The sequence below is a fragment of the Vanessa cardui genome, chromosome 19 (genome assembly GCF_905220365.1).
Source record: "Vanessa cardui chromosome 19, ilVanCard2.1, whole genome shotgun sequence".
NCBI lineage: Eukaryota > Metazoa > Arthropoda > Insecta > Lepidoptera > Nymphalidae > Vanessa > Vanessa cardui.
The window spans coordinates 3013966-3036736 of record NC_061141.1 but is presented as its reverse complement, the minus strand read 5'-3'; the positions used below and the strand labels follow the sequence as shown (position 1 = coordinate 3036736).

General features: G+C 32.2%; 1 protein-coding gene across 1 annotated transcript in view; it reads right to left on the bottom strand.

Moving 5' to 3' along the window:
- Positions 1-8910: 8910 nt before the first annotated feature.
- LOC124537942 (alpha-N-acetylgalactosaminidase) overlaps positions 8911-22771 on the bottom strand; it is a 76589-nt gene continuing 62728 nt past the window's right edge. The window contains exons 4-10 of the mRNA XM_047114916.1: positions 16532-16625; positions 12786-12961; positions 12149-12310; positions 11386-11583; positions 10148-10312; positions 9592-9664; positions 8911-9213 (exon numbers count right to left, since the gene is read on the bottom strand). Coding sequence (XP_046970872.1) covers positions 9113-9213; positions 9592-9664; positions 10148-10312; positions 11386-11583; positions 12149-12310; positions 12786-12961; positions 16532-16625 — 969 coding nt within the window. The 3' untranslated portion in view covers positions 8911-9112. The remainder of the gene's footprint in view (positions 9214-9591; positions 9665-10147; positions 10313-11385; positions 11584-12148; positions 12311-12785; positions 12962-16531; positions 16626-22771) is intronic.

The following is a 22771-nucleotide window of genomic DNA, read 5'->3' as shown; positions in this document are numbered from 1 at the left end:
TGTATAGTCAGTGCTACTTTTTCCGGTACTTTATAAAAACGCCTCCTTTTTAATTATTAAATGTTCTTTTTTTTAAATAATGTATTTTGGTTCATGATCTTTACTGGAGGTGAATGTCCTCGATGCAAAGCGCTATCAGACCGGACGTGTCAGTGTGAACTTTGACTCACATTTAATAATTACTATAACTAGCAGCGTCTTGTTTGAGTTTGATAGTAAACTGTATATACTATAAGAAATTGATTTAATAAATTATGGTAGTTTTTTAATGTTTCCGCATTTTTTAATATCACATTTATATATCGTGATACCTATTATCATATTTAATTATTAAATAAATATTATTTTTTACTATATACGTAATTTTATTTTACAAGATATACCATAAATTTTATTTAGAAGATAATGAAGTATAGTCCCAATGTCTATAGACTATAAACTAGCAGTTGCTAGTTATATTATTCGCTCATTTTAACAATACTAACATACTACATATTAGGTATATTATAAAGATTAAAAATATATTTTTTCACCGCTGAGCACGAGATGAATTATAAAGACAAATTAAGCACATGAATCAGCGGTGCTTGCCTGGGTTTGAACCCGCAATCATCGGTTAAGATGCACGCGTTCTAACCACTGGGATATCTCGACTCAGCACACGGATCTTAACTCAAAAATCTGGTTGAAAACAGTATTTAAAGACGGTATACAAAACAAACAATTTCGTTTAAATTATTAATAACCATAAATAATTATCAATTCTAGTTCACAGTAATTCATTTTTCGTGTTGTACGTTCATCATCATTATCATTACATAGTATAAAAAGTCGGTTGCAGAAATCTGTTCCTATGTCTCCTTATTACTTTCAATGCGGAGCGAGGTCTAATTAGCCTCGTATAGAAAAACATAGATTTCTGTCATGTAGATGTCAAATTGCAGGAAAGTGATATTCTTAGTATGATGCCCATTGAAAACAGAATGCTATGGTGTATACTCCTCTCCTCTCTCCTTCGACCATGTATCGCACTGGTGAAATAAAATTCGATTACGTTAGAACAGTATCACATCGAGTTTTTATTTCTTAAACGTTACGGGGTCTAATGAGCCCCATACCGGTATTACGATTGTTTTCATACGCGTCCTTAAACACCCAGCACAGCAGGAATGGAAAAAAATAAAAACATTATGCCGCAGCAGCCGTCATGTTAAATTTTTAAATTACGCAACGATTTTGATGCGGTTTTTTTATAGAGAGTTTCGAGAGGAAGGTATTTGTATAATACATGGACAATATATTAAAGAAACACAAATTTTAGAAGTTTTTATTGTGATGTCGTAAATATACATATTTTTGTACCCGTGTGAAGCTGGGACTGGTCGGTAGTTTATTCAGAATGTATGAAATATTTGGGCATTTTCAAAGGATTATAGATGCACATACACATAATAGTGGACAAGATACTCATTTCCCTCACGTCCAAGTAGCGATAAATCTATCCCGAGCGAATGCTTCAGCACAATACCAACAATTTACGTAGTATAATGCCTACTATCGCTGCCCAAACCCTGGACTTATTTCCTACTGATTTGTCCGAGCTTGTAAGCTGAACATATGGTCTGTAGCCTAATTAGTTTAGTCACTATCTTTTTTAATACTCCTGGGGGTTGAAGAACCGTATTATCTCAGATTCCTAGGCACTAAATCCACAGTGTTGACTGTCCTTGACAAGTTAGCCTATAAAGCAACGAAGTCTTTAACAAAATAATATTACAGTATTATTAAAGTTATTAATTTCGGGATATTTAGCATGTTTTTTATTTTTGTTCTGTGTTGCTCGATATTTCGACATTGTCTACGAATGTCTTGTTTTTGTTTTGTTGAAAGTTTGCTTTAATAATAAAAATAACCATGTTAATATAAAATCTAATATTACAGTTATTAATATATAATATTAATTAAAAAATAGATATTGGGACTGAAATTCTTTTTCACTAGGTTGAACTGACAGAAATCGTCTCGTCTCTCTTCCTCTTTCTGTCTATCTCTTTCACGTGATTTTTTAATAAGAATGTTATCATGGTCATTTAATTATTTTCTATTGTTATATTTACTATTATATTCATTACATTATATGTATATACAATAAGCAAATTAGTTCCTACCGGATGTATCAAAACACTTCTTGTTTTCGTTTAATAAGTAAATAATAATAATAATAAGCATTTATTTCAGACTATTAATAAACAATTAATGTGTATCAAAAATAAATGTAATATATAAAATTAAAATTTGAATTCGTATTACATTTAAATAACTTAATGCTATAATCATTTATGCTTTCTTAAACTATTCATCAGATTATAGGTTATTAAAAATGGGATATTTACTGTGTTTTTTATATAATTACGATGTATTGTATGTATTTAAATAACGAACAAAGTAAACATTCAGTTTTTAATAACTGTGATGATCAAAATAACCATGTTCATTTAAAATCTTATTTATCAGATTTTGATGAAACTTTGACGACGTGCTCGTCAAAGAAGTCTCAAATATCACGACATATCTTTGTATGTTTGTTTATAAACGTTGAGTGACAGGCCCAATGGTTAGAACGCGTGCATCTTAACCGATGATTGCGGATTCAAACCCAGGCAAGCACCGCTGACTCATGTGCTTAATTTGTCTTTATAATTCATCTCGTGCTCAGCGGTGGAAGAAAACATCGCGAGGAGACCTGCAAGTGACAAATTTCATAGAAATTCTGCCACATGTGTATTCCACCAACCCGTATTGGAACAGCGTGGTAGAATATGTTCCAAACCTTCTCCTCAAAGGGAGAGGAGGCCTTTAGCCCAGCAGTGGGAATTTACAGGCTGTTGTTGTTGTTATAAACGTTTCACGATCCATATTAATGGTTTCGTGTGAAGTCGGGTCGAGTTGTTAATGATGTCAAATCTTTATAACGACATTTTCGTACAACTCATCAAACAGACAATATGATTCCACGAATAAATTAATGATTGTAAATAATGGCTCATTATTAGAAGCAGATATGGAATATGTATCAATCATAATGTGTATCTAAGTTTAATTTACAATATTATGTCTTACGTCGAGTTGTGTGCTTGTGTTAGCTTGTTTCGTAACTAAATATTTTACTATAACTATGAAATTAGCGTGGGTAAGTATTTTGTGATTTTTATTAAAAAATAATGGAATATTTTAATAATTACGTTGCATTGCTCTTGCAAGATAGAGAGGCAGAAAAGTAATGAGACAGAAAGACAGTTATGCATCTTTTTTAATTATGTTAATCATATTATATATATATTTTTATACATGGCTTTTATTTGTGCCAAGAAGGCGCAGATTATTTCTCCAATGTCACGTGCGATGGAGAAATTATATTATAAAGTAGTAGGGCTTTGTACAAGCCCGTCTGGGTAGGCACCACCCACTCATCAGATATTATACCGCCAAGCAAAAGTACTTGGTATTGTTGTGTTCCGGTTTGAAGTGTGAGTGAGCCAGTGTAACTACAGGCGCATGGGACATAACATCTTAGTTCCCAAGGGTGGTGGCACATTGAGAATGTAAGGAATAGTTAATATTTCTTACAGCGGCATTGATTATGGGCGGTGGTGACCACTTACCACCAGGTGACCCATATGCTCGTCCGCCAACTAATAACATTAAAAAAATATATATCTTTAATTTATGTATGAACTTATCGTCAGGATAATGTCAGTATAATTACTTACATTATTCTAGTTTTAAAAGCTGTCTAGTATAATCTCTTTTGATAGTGTCTTAACAAAACAATCATACGCCTCTTAAAATTGCTCACATTTAATTATATTTGTGTATTAATTAACTAAACTGCAGAGTGGTAAATATGTAGATTGACAAAGAGCTTAGTTCAATGAGCTACAAAACCATATTCTTTAACATGAGACAGACAACTCGCTTTGGGTCACATATGGACTATTTATATACTAAGTTAAATATGTTTGTCTCTTGAAACAGTAATACCTTAGGTACCATACTTGGTAACCTTTTATGCAATTTGAAGTCAAAAAAGTTAGTTTATTAGGATTAATAACGTATGTGAACGAAATTAGTTAATTTTTATCAACGAAATTAAATCCAAATTTTAAATTTCGAATTTTTTAATAATGTCTTTTTGTCCTCCAATAAATTAAATTTATTTGTAACCTCGACTGTTCACATATTCAATTCAAAATCACTTATGTGACAGATGACATATCTATTCGTATTGAATAGATATGTCATCTGTCACATCTTTACATCTCTTGTTCTAAAAGAAACATCTCAAGTCTGAGAAGAACTGGCAAGATGAACAGATATTAATAATAATAATAACATAACTTATTTTGTTATATATTCTTTTTCAGATACTTATTTTGATATCTACAATAACTATAATAAAATGTAAGCCAGCTGAGACTGATGTGTCGGAATCAAATACCGCATCAGTTATTGAAACAGATAAAACGATACATCGAATAGAACGACGTAGCAAGAACTCTGTTAATAGACGGAAAATATTTAGAGCGCCTTTAAACAATTACCGCAACCATCGACGCGGTCAGAATACAAAGCCAACGAGAAAACCGCAAAAGTACGCAAATAATACAAATATAACCAAAACTAATAATTATACATTCAAATCTCATATCAATTATATAAACATCAGGAATAATTTTGACAAACACATCAATAAAACACGTTTGAATCACCATACAAATAACTCAAATAGAAATAATACAAAGAAATTAACAGGAAATAATACACGTTTGGAAATTAAAAGCATCCTGATCAAAGGTGTAAGAGAATACATGAAATGTCTCACAAGGTGTTGCAAGCTTAAAAAAATATTTAAAAAAGATAATTTTCATTCTATGTTTGAACGATTTGGAAGCCAATATCTATCGAATAGAATCATTCGATTTATAAATGATACTGGCAATCCTAGACCGATAAAATTATCTTTAGAAGAAAGAAATAAAACATCTGTAAATGATCGAGTTGAGTCTACAACTAGTATCAATTTAATAACTCCGGATATATTTAGTTTTATAGAGAATGAGAGAATTAAAATAAACTCAAGATTGAAAAGCGATGAAGCTATAGATAGCATACGCTTTAAAAGGTATTTCATTTAAATTTATTTGTAGTTTTATGTGTTAACTTGATAATATTGTACCCGTCGGGGTAGGTACTAAGTACGCATAATTATATTGAACTGCCAAACAGCAGTCATTAAAAGTATTTGTATTGATGTGTTCCGGTTTGAAGAGTAAGTGAGCCAGTGTAAATAAGAGCACAATGATCATAACAACTCACTTCTAAGATCGGAGCCTTATTGGAGATATAGGAAAATATAGGAAAGCTTTTAAACATAAACTTTTATTTTTGTACACAAAAAGAAATTCAGAAATAAAGTGTACGTTTCGAAATGACGACGACCGTGGTCGAGTGGTATGTACATCGGTTTTCATGGGTACGCCGTTCCAACGGGTTCGATTCCCGGCCGAGTGGATGTAGAAAAAGTTCATTAGTCTTCTGTGGGTCTGGGTGTTAGTGGTACCATCGTTACTTCTAATTTTCCATAAAACAAACTGCTTGTAGTGGGATCAGAGTAATGTATGTGATGTTGTCCAATATTTATATTTATTTATAATGATAGATAAAATCTTAATTACTTACAAATTTTTGGAATTATCTCTAACGACGATCCATTTTACTTTCTAATGACTGAAAGCAAAAATATTAATTTAATTTGACAGAATGTTAAATTGATTTTACAATAGGTTAGCAATATGTAATTGAGGCAATTTTATAAAATAGCAACAACAACAAAAACAACAGCCTGTAAATTCCCACTGCTGGACTAAAGGCCTCCTCTCCGTTTGAGGAAAAAGTTTGGAACATATTCCACCACGCTGTTCCAATGCAGGTTGGTGGAATACACATGTGGCAGAATTTCTATGAAATTTGTCACATGCAGGTTTCCTCACGATGTTTTCCTTCACCGCTGAGCACGAGATGGATTATAAAGATAAATTAAGCACATGAATCAGCGGTGCCTGCCTGGGTTTGAACCCGCAATCATCGGTTAAGATGCACGCGTTCTAACCACTGGGCCATCTCGACTCAATAATATAGAATAACATTTAAGCATTATTCAGTGGTAATTTTTTGTTTCAGAAGCGTTAACATTATAGAAGAGGAAGGTATTGCGACCACTTCATCAGGTTTCAGATACACTGGACGAGATAACTCAATACATTCCGATTTTATTTATAAAAATATACATAATTAAATATTAATCATAAGTTACTATGCTATTGTTAATTCTGTTTTTATGTCGCAGAGATTTTACAAATTATTTGATTATTGTATAAATATTTAAATGTCACAAATTATTAATTATATATGTTTACGAAATTGTATAATGTTAATTATTTAAACCCCAGTTGACCTCCACTGTGCTGCCAGCTTGAAATTTGGATTATATTTATAAACGATTGTGACATAATGAGTCTTCTTTATTTGAATTTTGAATCGTTTTTCCTTTCGAAATTTGACAGCTCTGTACGAGTCGCCGGACCACAGCTCTTAAAAGATATGTTATATTCCCAAGCCATCCGTTCTTATGTCTGGATATTCTGCGGCCAGGGTTTCTGTAACCGTCAGCGTCATTTGCATAATATATTTTATCTGTTTTTTGGTTACGCACAATATGACGTACGCTTGACAATTATGATTACAATTCTCTTAATATTCACATAGCAAACTAAAATAAATAAGTAAAATAATTTCTCAATAATCGAGCTATCGAATACAATTTTTCTAACCGTGCTTGTCACTATGATTATCCTTTAACTTTATATAACAATTACATCACTATCATTACATAGTTTAAACCAAAATTGCTTAGCGCGGTCATAAATAATACATGGACAATATATTAAAGAAACACTGATAATTTTAAAAGTTTTTAATGTGATGTCGTAAATAAACAAATTCTGTAGTATTTTTGTATTAGTATTATACCTAAGCGGGGCGGGTCGCTAGTGGGTACTTTATAAAAGGTAGGTAGGTGCTATATGAAAATGAGCGTTACAGGAAATAAATAATGACCCAAGTATTTATAAAATTATTTTATTTACTAAAATCTTATATTTAGAGACAAATAAAATGTACATCCTTATCCTAGGTAAATCATAATGGCAAAATCAATTATCATATAACTATCCACCGATCACACTAGAGAAATATAAATAAAAAAATGTTAGCTAAGGCAAGTGTTAGAAAACTATTATCCGATTCGTTTAAAGTCATGAAAAATGTAATCAAAAGTGATACTATTCAATGTTCAATATAATTTGTTATCATTAAATTTGTGACGTCATATTTTTGTTTACTTTTTAAAATATTCTTCTCGAATGGACAAACACTGGTAACTTTTACGATCCACAATACATTCGAACATTAATTAAATCTCAATATAAGTTTTTCTATTTAGAAATATTCAGACAGTGAACTGAGATCGAACACATACATGGGTATTTTAGTGATGGGCCGAATATCGATTTTTTTAATCAATAGACTAATTATTATATTCAATATTTATGTCTATCAGAAATAAAATAATACAAAAAAAATGTGTAGCACACTAATCTGGAGCAAATTTTTTAATTGACGTAAATATTTGGCAAAACAAAAACAAAAATCCACTTTATTCATTCATTCATTCAAGGTTTTGAATCGTAAAAAACGATTATTCGGTCCATCCCTTTCAAGTATTATAAATATACATTGAAGTTAATGCTACTAATAATTTCATCGGAACATCGATGTCATAAAAACTCGATTTTATGTTATCAAGAAGTTACCCTAAAACTATTCTTAAAAAATATATATTGTTGGTTAATTTATATTTGGAAAGACATCGAAAAAAAATATTGATAAAATACAAGGAGTGTTGCTTATTAAATATTGAGAGAGAGAAGAACGTCATATATTCTTGTATTTTGGAAAGAATAAACGGATACTCTTTCGTGAAGACTTTAAATAATTAAGTTCCAAGATTCAGCCCTCGGCTTCATCTACGTTTTTAACGAAGATGTACCTACTCCTGATACTAATACGTATAATTTCATGATCGGTTGAGTAGTTCAGACGAAAGGTGTAACAAATAAACTCATATTCGCATTTAAAATATAACTAATTTAGTTAAGATGTAATATTGTTATTTAATTTGTTACTTGACTGGCTTTTCCATAACGATAAGGACAAGTAGCGACATCTATATTATGCTTACGTTATCTTTTTCTAAGTCTCTACTAGATGGCGTTGTCGGATGTATTATATCAAAATAATTTATACTCACAAACTACGTTACACTGAATCTTGTTAATAAATAAGATTTCATAGATTAAATAATAATTATTTAATATCCTCTGCAACTACTGAAAACGTTTTAAATTACTTTAATTGAATATTAAAATAACTTTAAAGCATACCAACAATGACAGTCAAAACATTATTTTCACAATTACATTGCATATTCGTTCGTTCGCTAGATGGCGCTACTAGATAATTACATAGTCACAATCGGTCGTAGCCCGCTTGAGGCTAAAAATAGGCTATTTGACTGGTTTTTAAAATCCATTTTATATTATTTAGTAGAAGTTAAGGAACCCAGCAAAAGTTGATTTTTTTATTTCTAGTACATATTTGCCAAAAAATATCATATTAAAAATTCCATATTTAAATAACGCGCGAAAACGCTACTTGGACAATATGGCTCTGCAAAGGGGTCAAAAATGAATTTTTATTTATTGATTTTTGAATAAATTAAGTATTATTTTCAAGTTTCGTTAGTAAATAACCATTTTTAAACTCATAATATACAGTGATTACAATAATTCACAATTTATTTTTCGCATTGTCAAATAGCCTATTGTCAAGATATATTGATTACTCTTAAACGATCTAGTTGTATATGACATCAATGGGATTGAGTGTGGCGACGTTTACGTTGTACTTGTAGTATGTATCGTACTAGAGGACGCTACTTGCGCGCGAGTCGGAACACGTCGTTGTAGGGCGTCCGCGTGGGGATGGCGTTGTACGCGAAGGCGGGTTGCGCGTCCGCGCGGAGGATCACCACGCCTGCGGAGTGACGTCACACTTTAACGGCTGCTTTTATACTTAATATTCCAAATATAAACACGAAGTTAACAAAGCAAAATAAGAGTAATCACATAATATAGTTTTAACATAAGGAATAGTTATAAAGTTTTCAGAAAGAAACTAATTCAATTTCAAAGGTACTGTTCCATATACGGTACTTAGGTTCAAAGACATTAGAAGAATGCAATTACTGTTATTGATTATTTAAATTAAAATAAAATGCAATCCTTTAAATTTACTTAACAATATTAGAAGCATACATATATTTTCTTAAATAATTTGTTATTGGGCTTTAAACATTGAAACAATTGGTCCATTTACTGAATTAAACATTTAAAATTAATCGTGTTTTAATACCTGATGGATTGACTTTCACTTTTATCTTGGTTTGGGGAGAGAGCACACCGTAGTCGACATCTTCATATAAATCCTATAAAATAATAATAAAACATTTAGTACATATTTAGTAACCTACATTTTAAAATAAGAATTGCAAGTTTAACTAAAATATAGCAGTATATACAGCACTTTAACAAGTGTCTATTATTAATAGTTGAAATTTATTATACCAAAGGGTTAACAGTAGTGATTAATGACAAATCGAATAAAAAATCTGGCACAAATTTATCTCTCAGCATGCGTTGGAGCAGCGTGGTTAAATAAGTGTCAAAACTTACAAAGAGTTTCTTTAAAAGGCCTTAGTGCCGTGGCACATTTGCTGGCTGTTATTTATTAAATTTAAGGTTACCCTCAAATCATAATCAATTATTTAATCATTAGTTAGAAGGACAACTAATGAAGTTATGCTCGTTAAAAAAAACAATTATTTCTGGAGACACTGCTACATACCAATAAATTTTGGACAAATAGTACAAATCATAAAGAGATTGTTATTTATATTGTTTATGCTTACTTCGACCCTGTAACCAGCCGGGTTGTTGAGTCCGAGCTCTCGTAGAGTGACCGCCACATCGGATGGGGTACCGTCGGTCCTGCGGTTGACGAATGCAACCGCGTACGAATAGTGCTGTCCGTGGATGGGGAGAATGGGTCGCGACCAGATTTCGATACCTCGATGCTAAAAAGACAAGACGTAATTATAGTACGACACAACTTAGATGTCGCATCGGCAAAATTCGTAAAACCGACCACATCCGAATTAAGTACGCTATCCCAAATTATCATTATTTATTTCTCATACGAATATGATCTTTGTACAAACGTAATAACTTGTAATATCATATGACCTAATATATTCGTCAATTTGACGAGTCGATTTAAATGCACTTGCTTTCTCTGACGAGTGAATCTATAGCGACGAATAGCGTCGAGTAAAGCGATAAGGAGCTATTTCTATTGGTTGTGTAAATCGGCAGTAATCGGTTTTATTTTCATTCCATTGCATTTTCCGATGCTACATCTAATTTGTGTCATGCTATAATTCATGGATTCCTCGTGTACAGTATGCAACATGAATACTGCCAGTTGCCACAGACTAAGAGAGCGTAGTATCTTTGTTTGTTCACACGCTACACCCACTATTATATCCTCAGAAGTTTTTGAGTTTGACCGCCACGAACAAAATCGGTCAAGAGGACGTTATCAGCGCTTTGAATTGCTCTATTTTAGTTTCAGCTGTGTTTTTTTGTGAAATAGTTAGCCATTGACAAAATGTATTGCCAGATAAGTCGTCTGATAAGTCGCCATCGTCTATGGATATCAGCGTCGTAAGAAATATAACCATTCTTTTAAACACCATAGCACCACCGACCTTTGTAACTAAAATGTTATGTTCCTGGTACCTAGCTCAATTGCCCACTCATCTTTCAAACCGAAAACACAACAGTGCTACGTAAACTATTTAAAGTTAAAAATCTTTAATCGCTATAGAATAACACTTGCTTATTGACAATCAAGCATCTACCACCGGTTTAAAAATTAATATATTGGATCTGAGAAGAACCAGCGAAAGAAACTCAGCGGGATTAAAGGGATAATTATGATAATAAATATCTAATTTAAACTACCTATCGACACTTACTCAGGTAGATCTAATATGATCAAGATTAGCTTTTAATAAGCTTTCGATGGGTAAGGATTATATTTTATCATTGTCTTCGTAGTTGCAAATACTCGATCAAATAAACTCACTTTGTATATCCGTCTTCCCTGTATGCCCAAAGGATCCTGGTCGACTTCAATGATCTTCCTGTTCTGTAGGATAGCCTTGTACTCCGGCCTGATGGTGCGAAGGTCCACACTCATGAGCAACGGCGCCGCTAGGATTGCCCATATCGCGAACTGTGTCTTACTTTGCTCGTATGATAAGCCAAAGTTGCCTATGATAAGCTGAAACAAAACATTTTTTATGTAAAGCTAGGTAAGTGGTCACCAATGCGGATAGAAATTGGCGCCATAAGAAATACGAGGCATTTCTTACAGGGCCAATGCGTCACCAACGTTGGGAGCTAAGATGTTATGCCCTTATGCCTGTACACTGGTTCGCTTACCCTTTAAAACGTAAATTCTTATGGGCAATGAACATGATTTCTTAATTATCGTTATAGCCCTAGTTACATATAGAGACATCTATTGTAGAATATTGTTTATGCTATAGGTTTGCGAACGAGCCTATGGACCACCTGATGGTAAGTGATCATCAGCGGCCACAGATATTGGCGCTGTTAGATATATTAACCACTCCTTTCATCACCTATGCGCAACCAACCTTGGGAACTAAGATATTATGTCCTTTGTGCCTATAGTTACACTGGCTAACTTACCCTTCAAACCAGAACACAACAATACTAAGTACTGTTGTTTGGCTATAGACAATCTTATGCGTCGGTGGTACCAACACAAACGGGCTTATACAAAGACCTGCCACCAAGTTTAAATAAGTAAAGTAGCTCACCATGTCTGGGTCGTTCCAGTGTCCTGGTCCAGCGTTGGGCACGATGACGTCCTGGTGGTTTCCGTAGTAGTCTATGATAGACTCGACGGAGGCCCACGAGTCTTGAATATCGTCAAAGTTACGCCACAGGTTGCAGTGCTCGATGATCGATGTGAAGTTGGGCTAATTCGAAAAAAAAAATACCATATTTAAATTCCATAAGAGTTCAAATACAAAGCTACGTATTCAATGGATATACATATATAAGAGCGATGTGTTTCTATTAATTTGTATGTTTTCCGATAAATATATCAAAAACAACTTAACCAATTAAGAAGTAAATGTTATAATGATTTTGATGAATGTGTGGAATTGCTTATAATAGGTTCTAAATCCTCGAAAGCTTTAGTAGGGGAATTAAAGCTTGAATATCAAAGCTTGCAAACAGTTTTTAATTAATCAATCAATTATGAGAAAGATAAACTTAAAAGCGTTTCTGTTCGTACACATTTATCTGATGATTATCAATAATATTATGTAGTTATTCTTTAATCATTTTTGTTCGTTTAAGTTTAAGAAAACTAATATTATTTTGAGTGGATATTTTGCGTTCTATAAAAACAACCGGGTAATTTATAGTTTATGTGTTAGCTGTTACCTGTAGGCCAGCGTAAATTTGGTAGACCGGCCAACTGCAAGAGTATACCATTTGCCGACCGGTCAGGTTGAGCTGTCGCCCGAACTCTGGGTAACCGTGGTCCATATCAGCTGGCAGCGCGTAGCATCCATCCAGCTTGACGTAGTCCACGCCCCAGGACGCGAAAGTTGACGCGTCTAGACAACAATAATAAAAGAATTATATTTAAAACAGGCCATTGCTTTTTACGCCCGATTTTTTATTTGTAATATTAGATCTTTTTTGACTAATTTTTTTGCTTAACGATTTTTTGGGAAACAAAGTTTGGTCTATTTTTTTATCAATGTACGTTAAGTTATTCCATAAGTGACGTTTGCAATATTTATATTAAAGATATTTTGGATTAGGTTGTTTGATAAGAAACAGTATATGTATATATGTACTCTTTCATATATATTATATGTACTCTTTCATTTATATATAAACAAAGATTTTTTTAAATTTAGAACCGTTCGTATTTAAAAATTTGATAAACCGTAAATTATATTTTAGGTACATAGGAAGTATTGTTTATTGGACGTAGGTATATCTATTTGGGGTTAATAGACTTAGACACCATTTGATTACAATAAAAGTTAGAAAATCCCATTAAAGTAGATCTTATGCGTGTATTTTATCTACTTGTGATTCGTTCCATCTTCATACGAGTGAAATAACGTTTTTATTTATTTTACATTCTGTTTCTATAGCCCGATCAACACGTTTAAACAAAAGAAAACCTTCAAAATCGATTCAAACATTTATGAAGTGATATACGCACAACAGTTACATAACATTTTAAATTAACACGGTTATTTTTATTATTAAAGTTATTGATTTCGGGATATTTCGACATTATCTACGTAACAAGACATTCGTAGGTAGGTTTAATAGTTACATAAATACGTATATAAATATTTTAATGTTTTACAGAGTCGTTGGTGTTATATATCACCCTTAGATAGTGCAGCACATCAACATACTCGTACATAGTTAAACCAACGATTTCACACATACATATATGTATAGCATGTAGTAATTATAATATAATAGCGACATATTAGTTTATGTCGACATATTAGTGTATTATACAGCGATATACATATTTAGTATCACCATTGCCCCGTCATAGCACGGTGCAATGGTGATACTAAATATACTTTTTTTTCTATTAATTCTTTTATAGCGTCCATGTATTATGAGCCGAGATATGCCCAGTGGTTAGAACACGTGCATCTTAACCGATGATTTCGGGTTCAAACCCAGGAAAGCACTACTATATGTATGTGCTTAATTTGTGTTTATAATTCATCTCGTGCTCGGCGATGAAGGAAAACATCGTGAGAAAACCTGCATGTGTCTAATTTCATAGAAATTCTGCCACAGTGCACCAACCCGCATTGGAACAGCGTGGTGGAATATGATCCAAGCCTTCTCCTTAATGGGAGAGGAGGCCATTAGCCCAGCAGTGGGAAATTTACAGGCTGTTACTTTACTTTTCCATGTGTTATACATAAAAATCTTCCCCTCGAATCACTCTATCTATTTAAAAAAAACGCATTAAAATCCGTTGCGTCTTAGATCTAAGCATACATAGGGACAGATCGCGGTAAGCGACTTTGTTTTATACTATGTAATGTTAATGATAATGATTACTTCATGGCAATACAACTATGTAGTAATAATTCTATATAACAGTCCCATGCGTTTACATATTACAACACACAGCTATTAAAATACAATAAGTATAAAATCGAAGTGAATCAATAATAAATAATGGATGATAATAGATCAATCAATAAATGATTTGTAATTGATTATAATTAGAAATGAAATTATGATGAGAACAATGTATTGTTATTTATTGCCTGTGATTTCATTACATTTTCTATCATTTGTCTGTTTCATTGTAATCTTAATCGTTATTTTGACAGATCATAATAAAACATTTTCAGAACTAAAGCATAGTTACTTTACTCAACAAAACGATTTAAACTAATTTTACTTACGACTACCTGTGACCGCGTTTGAATTTAACAAAAAATATTGTAGCCTAAGTTACTCCTTATTATGTCAGTTATCTGCCCGTGAAAGTCCCGTCAAAATCGGTCCAGCCGATGAAGAGATTAGCCGGAACAAACAGACAGACAAAAATTGTAAAAATTGTTATTTTGGTATATGTACCGTGTAAGTAAAAATGGCTATTTTAATATTACAAACAGACACTCCAATTTTATTGTATGTATATATTAGAAGAATTGTTTTATATACATTTCAATTTGTGTTATATGAAAATAGCCTTAGTCTGATTTTTTTATTGGAAAAATTAGAATTTGGAAAAATATGAATCATTTATGATATCCTATATGTTACCTTTTTTATCAGATAGAGTCATTCACAAATACCAGAGTCAGGTTTTTGTATAAAATACATGAACAATATAGTAGAATTTTGATGTTCCCCTATTAAACTGACTTTTGTTCTTATCTAAGATTGATATAACATTTATAGTCAACCGTCTAGAATCGTACGAAATAATCAAATACGCATTAGTAGGCGAAGCGGGCGTTACGAGGTCGGGAAGCCATTTCAATGTTAGTTTCGATGCGATTTTTTACATCACATCCATCATTACGACTCTTGGTACACTTTTTCCTCGACGATGTTTTGTGAATATAAAATGTAATATTGCAATTATTACTACATTGACGTATTTACCGCATATTCAATCGCTAATTTCAACATTGCTTAGATACATTGCACATAACCGCACTCGACACATTTGTAATAGTCTTTTGCACACTTTATATGTAACAGTATCATTTTATTTCACTTGTAATGTATATAAATTAGGGTTGTCACCTTTTAATTTAATATGCAATTTCTGTAGGGCTGTGTTTTTCGAAGTTTTGGATTTGTATTACAATTATAGCTGTAAAAGGTTGATTTTTTCATTAATTGCGACTGTTTAAAATCCCATATCTCGTAAACACACACAAGAGGTAGTTCCATTCATCGTAATGCTTAGTATTATTAGGTTCTGATTTGGTAGGTGACCAGCTTTTGCGATTTAAGAAATGGTTAAAATGGACATCACATTAATCTAAGGGGATGAAAACTACAATAAAATTTTGAATAATTTATTTAATTAAAGCTATAATTCGCACCAGCGTAATATATGTTATTAATGATTTATATTATCTTCTATTATAGATACAGCTCGTTCATTGTAGAATAATAAAAATATATACCAAGAAGTGAGCTTATATAACTACTAAGTACTTATAAAGTCGAATATAGTATAATACCAGAACGACTAACAAATTTACTATACATATATATTTAAATCGATTCAACGGTATCATAGTCTAATAATCTCAAATAGATATCTATAATCGTCTATATAGATTTATATCTAATATAGATGCTTGAAGTATATCATTGATGATAAAAAAGCGTGGAGTTAATACCTGTTGACTTCCAAGCAGGACATATTAATTGAAATAATTGTATTCAATTAACATGTCTTTGTATTTTTTAAATGTTAAAAAAGAGTAACTACTGAGTTTCTTGCCGGTTCTTCTCGGTAGAATCTACTTTCCGAACCGGTGGTAGCTTCGCTTAATTGTAAAATGACGATTCAAAAGTGCTTGTAAAAGCCTACTTGAATAAAGTTTATTTTGATTTGATTTGATTTGATTGAGACGAATACTTTTTGACAAACTTACCTCCAGCAAGATGGCCGACAACACCCGGATAACCAGCGCAGGTAAAGTTACCGTAGTCCTCGTAGATACCGAACTTGAGACCCTTGCTGTGTACCTGAAGTTATAGAAAAGATAACATTAGCCTCATATTAAAAACACATCAATTATAAAAAAAAGTAAAATAACAGCTTGTAAATTTCCCACTGCTGGGATAAGGATCTCCCATTAAGGAGAGGGTTTGGAATATATTCCACCACGCTGTTCCAATGCGGGTTGGTGGAATGCACGTGTGGCAGAATTTCGAGGAAATTAGACATATGCAGGTTTCCTCACGATGTTTTCCTTCACCGCCGAGCACGAGATGAATTATAAACACAAAATAAGCGCATATATATAGCGGTGCTTGCCTGGGCTTGAACTCGTAATCATCGGTTAAGATGCGCGCGTTCTAACCACTGGGCCATCTTAGCTCCACCTCAATTATATCGTATCATAATCATGAGGATGTAAGTGTACGACGGTCCTGCCATTAGATATCAATCTTAAGATTAAAATAAACTAAAGAATAAGACGGCGTCTTTAAAATTAAAGTTGTTAGTCCGATAGTTTACTGAAGCCTACTTATTTATTTAACTAGATTACTACCACTATACATAATATCACATTAAAAATCAATATGATATTTCAAACTTATTTCGGCAATGAAAAATTCAAAGTTCTTTTACAGGTCGACCCGACATACATCTATACTAATTTTATAAATGTGATAGTAACGCTGACTGTCTGTATCTCTTTCACGACCATACCGCTGAACCAAATTGGATGAAATTTAGTGTGAAGCAAACTTGAAATCCAAGAAAGGACATACGCTACTATTTTTGCCTGACATAATATGACAGGCAACTCCTAAAACGCGGGCGAAGCCGAGGGCGACAGCTAGTACTAAATAATGGCGAATGTTTGTATCAAGCGTTTTTTTTATGGTATAGTTTGGTGGACGAGCATATGGGCCACCTGTTGATAAGTGGTCAGCATCACCCATAGACAAAGACGTTGTAAAATATGACAGGCAACCCCTAAAACGCGGGCGAAGCCGAGGGCGACAACTAGTACTAAATAATGGCGAATGTTTGTATCAAGCGTTTTTTTTATGGTATACGTTGGTGGACTAGCATATGGGCCACCTGATGATAAGTTCACAGCATCACCCATAGACATTGACGCTGTAAGAAATATTAACTATTCCTTGCATCGTCAATGTGCCACCAATCTTGGGAACTAAGATGTTATGTCCCTTGTGCCTGTAGTTACACTGGCTCAGTCACCCTTCAAGCCGAAACACAACAATACTGAGTACTGTTATTTGACGGAAGAATAACTGATCAGTGGCTGGTACCTATCCAGACCGGCTTGCACAAAGCCGTACAACCAAGTAAACAGCTGTTTTAAGATAACAGTTCTCTAAAACCAAATCAAAGATGTGATTGGTGATTCAATTAAAGAATCTTCTAAGAATGCGGATGACATCTGATATTTGTAGCTACAAAAGTGACAGCCGATGAATCAAACGATGACTAAATGTCACCAAAATGTCATACAACTCTATTTGTAATTAAAGCACTTTTATGGCTATTTTTATAGTTATTTCCTAAATAAGATAAAAACGCAACAGAGAGCTGTAATCTTAAACAAGTGACTCTTTATCTTTTTTTTACTTTCGGCTATTTTATCTGAGATAATCTTATAACATCGCGTAGAGAAAGTTAAAGTTAAAATTATATATAATTCATTAAAATACATAATTGACTTTATACGTTCATATATTTAGTAATCCTTATTATTATGTATTTTAAATTTTAACATAATAAAAAAGAATAGTTTTTTTTTTAAATAATCATCGTACATAATTATCCACTAGTCCGCATTGTAGCAGCGTGTTGGAACGCTAAAAAGTAAAAACCCTTTTCTACGAAGGGAGAAAAGGCCTTAGCCAATCAGTGAGAAATTTACGAACTGTTAATGTATGAAAACCAATTATATAATACATAGATCACGAGACCAACAAACATATATTCAACAAGAATAGTCGCCCGTCGCTTCGCACTCATTTTGAGGGTTACACTTCAGGTGTAAGGCATAAAGACTAGCCTATATTCGTCCATGGGGAAAAAGCTTTCATAGCAAATTCTTTAGAATCAGACAAGAATACTTTTCTTTACCCTTTTTTAGTCTTGTTTAATTCGAACAATGAATCAGCCTTAACAAGAAAACAAAACAAAATAAAAGTGGGGAATTTAGGTTACACGCGATAATTAATCATGATAATTTATACAACAAATTATCATTTTAGTATGACGTCACATAATTATAACGACATACACGTACTAGATGAGAGAAAAATCGTTCCCTTTGTTCTTCTGTCATTTCAAATAACTATGACGTAATAATCATATCATACGAAATAATATCGCTCCGTGTAATTTATCAAATCATTGTTACATCTTAATGGCTCGTATTATAATATACACAAAAGCTAAATGGAACTTTTTATTGTAGCAACCATAACCTGTATACAAGGTTGTCAAATTAAGAAGTCTTTATTATTTATATGGTGATTTATGTATATATATAGTTATATATATTATTGGAATTAACAAGCAACATCTGCGTCAAGTCGTACAACATCCCTTAAAAAAAGGCGGGAGATTTGCGGCTGACACATTGGGATCGCCATTATGATTATCACTGTGTAATATGGATTATTGATGGTTATTTGTGTTGTTTACTGAATGGTTTTCTTTAGTGGTAGGTTGTTTGTTATTGTTAATTAAAGATAATTGTTTTAGAGTTTAGCCTACTTCCTACTTCTGGTTCTAAAAATATATTTAAGTTACTTAGCCCTTTAAGTGATCACAGCTAGTAGCCTTTTTATTCAATTTTAACAGAAGTATGTGTAGTGACAATCTCATCAATGCTGTTAAAATGTCCTTAGTAACAGACGACGAACAGGACACCGCAGTAGGTAGGGCATAGTCCCAGGAATGGCCATCACTATAGTCCAACAGAGGGTAATGACAAAGCAATGTAGTTGACTTCCAGGCAGGATATATTACATACATATATAATGGTATATAAACTAACACGTCTGTGTTTTTTTAAATGTTGTAAAAGAGTAACTACTGAGTTTCTTGCCTACATAGAATCTACATTCTGAACCGGTGGTAGCTTCACTTAATATAGTTGTTAAATAACGATTCAAAAGTACTTGTAAAAACCTCCTTGAATGAAGCATATTTTGATTTTGATTGGATCTTGTAACAAGAGTTTATACTTTAATATTTTTAGTAAATATTTTACTGCAATGGCAGTATTACTAAAATACTGCAATATACTATATACTAGGCTTATAATAATACTTGAAATAAATTGAATTCAAGCACCTTTCGATTGTACAACTTGGTAAAGTTTGCAATCTATTCTACACATAATCACCGATAAGAACCGGACCGGCAAGAAACTAGTACCGCTTTTACAACAGTCATTTTGATAGCAGATACCGTCAAAGATAGAGACGGGAAATAATGTAATAAAAAAAAACAATATTGCTTGTACTTGAATTATTAATCTATACTTATATTATGAGGAGGTAAATTGAAAATAAAATGTTTGTTTGTATGTTGGACGTAATATAGTTCCCGAACTAGTGATACAATTCTTTTTTTATTCACTGGTATTGCTACATAATTCCGGAGCGCTACAGATTATAAATTATATGTACTTCATATCGATTTATTTATTATAAATAAACTGCACTATATTGTTACGTTTTCTAAATAAAATACATCTAAAATTTTCAACCCTGAATACTTTAAACGATGCTAAGTAGAGTTATTGAGAAACATTAGAAAAAAATCATAAAATCGTTAATTCGATACACGAAACGCGAGTCATTCACTTTTGCCCGCCCCAAGGTTAAGTGTTACGAAACGAAAAAACGTATCATTGTCTGCACATATTATTGCAATAATAAAGTTTTTAATATATAATAATAAATGTATAATAAGGTTACATATATTATAAAATAAAAACAATTATAACAAATTTCATTGAAGAAACCTTTCTACTCTCTAACTCGAACGACAATTATATTGAAACATTTTGTAAGTTACAATATCCTTTTTTGTTCTGAGTTTATTTAATAATTAATTTAAGGAAATAAACTGTTTTTTTTTTAATATGCAATCAAAATTAATAATAATATAATGATTTATATTATAAAAAAACACGCACACTTATAATTTTTCAAGTACATTATTGGTAAGGATAGCATAAAAATAACCATAGTGTAATAAAATATAATTAGATAAATAAATAATAGTCGATATTCAATATAAATAATAATCGGTAAAGAAATCTCTTCGAGGAAAACCTTTGTTATTATTTTTGACATAATTATCTCTGAACATTCATTCATTTACTGGTAAAAGTATAATCTATATGTATACAAATTAATCAACACCATATATTGAGAACCGCTTTATTGATTCCATTCTTTTTCACAAATTATTATTTGTCGATGGTGCGAACGAAAAATGCATTCAATTTAAATATTCAGAAAACATTCATTCAGTAAAAGCAGTTTACATTGGTTTTTAAAATTGTCCTGTTTCAACGTCTGTCGGACTATTTAAAAAAAAGGATTTTTTTCTTTGTTATTCCATTTTCAAAATAAACGCATCGTATCGAATTTGATGCATTCGATTACAGCATTAAAGAAGAACTTAGTAAATCAATAATAAAGCATATAATTATATTATATATGAAAATAATTGCTTGTTTTCGTTCTTATTGTAAGTAAACGGTCAAGCATCGTTCATTCGATTAAGGAGGCACTTCTTACTATTGTTATTGGCACTTACGTCGTTTTTTAACTTAGATATATTGAATAAACGAATGATTTTAGTAAATGTTATACATAAATTGTGATGTTGTGACGCTAATTTGGTCCATATACATATGAGTCATAAGATCTATTATCCATTCTTTACATCGCCAATGCACCACCAACCTCCGGAATTAAGTTATTATTATTTTTTAAGTGAGTTTGAGATTAGTAGTAAAGAGGACACGTATTTGAGTTTTTTGTATTAACGACTTTGTTACAACTCGCCACTAGATGGCGTTGCTCACTAAGTTCCATACCGTTCAACTGAATTATTTTATATACACTAACTGTCGCGGGCACAGCTTTAAATCATATTTATATTAAAAAAAAACAATTATGAAATAAGCATCATTACCTAACAAAAAAAACCTAATGTCTAATTAAACAATGTCTTCACCAAAATACATTTAAAAAAAATAAAAGATTCAAATCTTATCAAACAATTAAAACGAGGCTGTTGTTATTAATTCGTGACGTTGTTGAAAATTTCAAAAGCAAATTAGACACGGTGGCTGAAACAGAACGTTTTTAAAAAAAACCGGATCATTACCGTGTCGAACGTTTTCGTTACTTTCAAATGTAAATAGATCCATAGATAATAATAGATAGATCTATTCATTCAAGAGGACACGGCAATCAACGTTAAATGCAATGTTTTAATAAAATAAACCGATGAAATAAAATCCAATTTGTATTTTTTTGCTGTCCTTACTCTTAGTCTCACGCCCACTAAGACATCTTGTAAACGAACGTCACTCACGCATACTAATAATTAAACTTGAAGAGGGGGGAGGGGGGTTCCTTTATGAGTGAATAGATCGAATTACAAGATAAATAGAGACATGTGAATGTGCTCTTATTCCAATATTTCTATAAAAATATAAATATATTTCTCGAAATCTACTTACTTTGTATACTTTGGACCCTAGCCTAGCCAGCCTACCTTAGTTTGAAACTGAACTATAAACATAAAATTAAGAATATGTAGAAGTGTTTGGTTTCTTTTTTTCTATTAATTAAAATTAATCACATCTTATCCCGCGTAAAGGATGACATATCTCTTACTATCTATTGACATAGACTCACGCCATTATAGCCGGAACACAACAATACTAAGATTTAATACACAAGATTTTTGGGCTATAATTTATACATCAATAGCGTAAAGCGATTTTTGTCGAAGTCATTATGGGACGACAATTGCACATAAAAAATCGAATTGAAGAGCTCCAACTATACATGTGCATAAAATTAAAGAGGATCTGTGATTGAAATTAACTAAATTGTTACAATTTAACAAAGAATTTTAGAGGGAG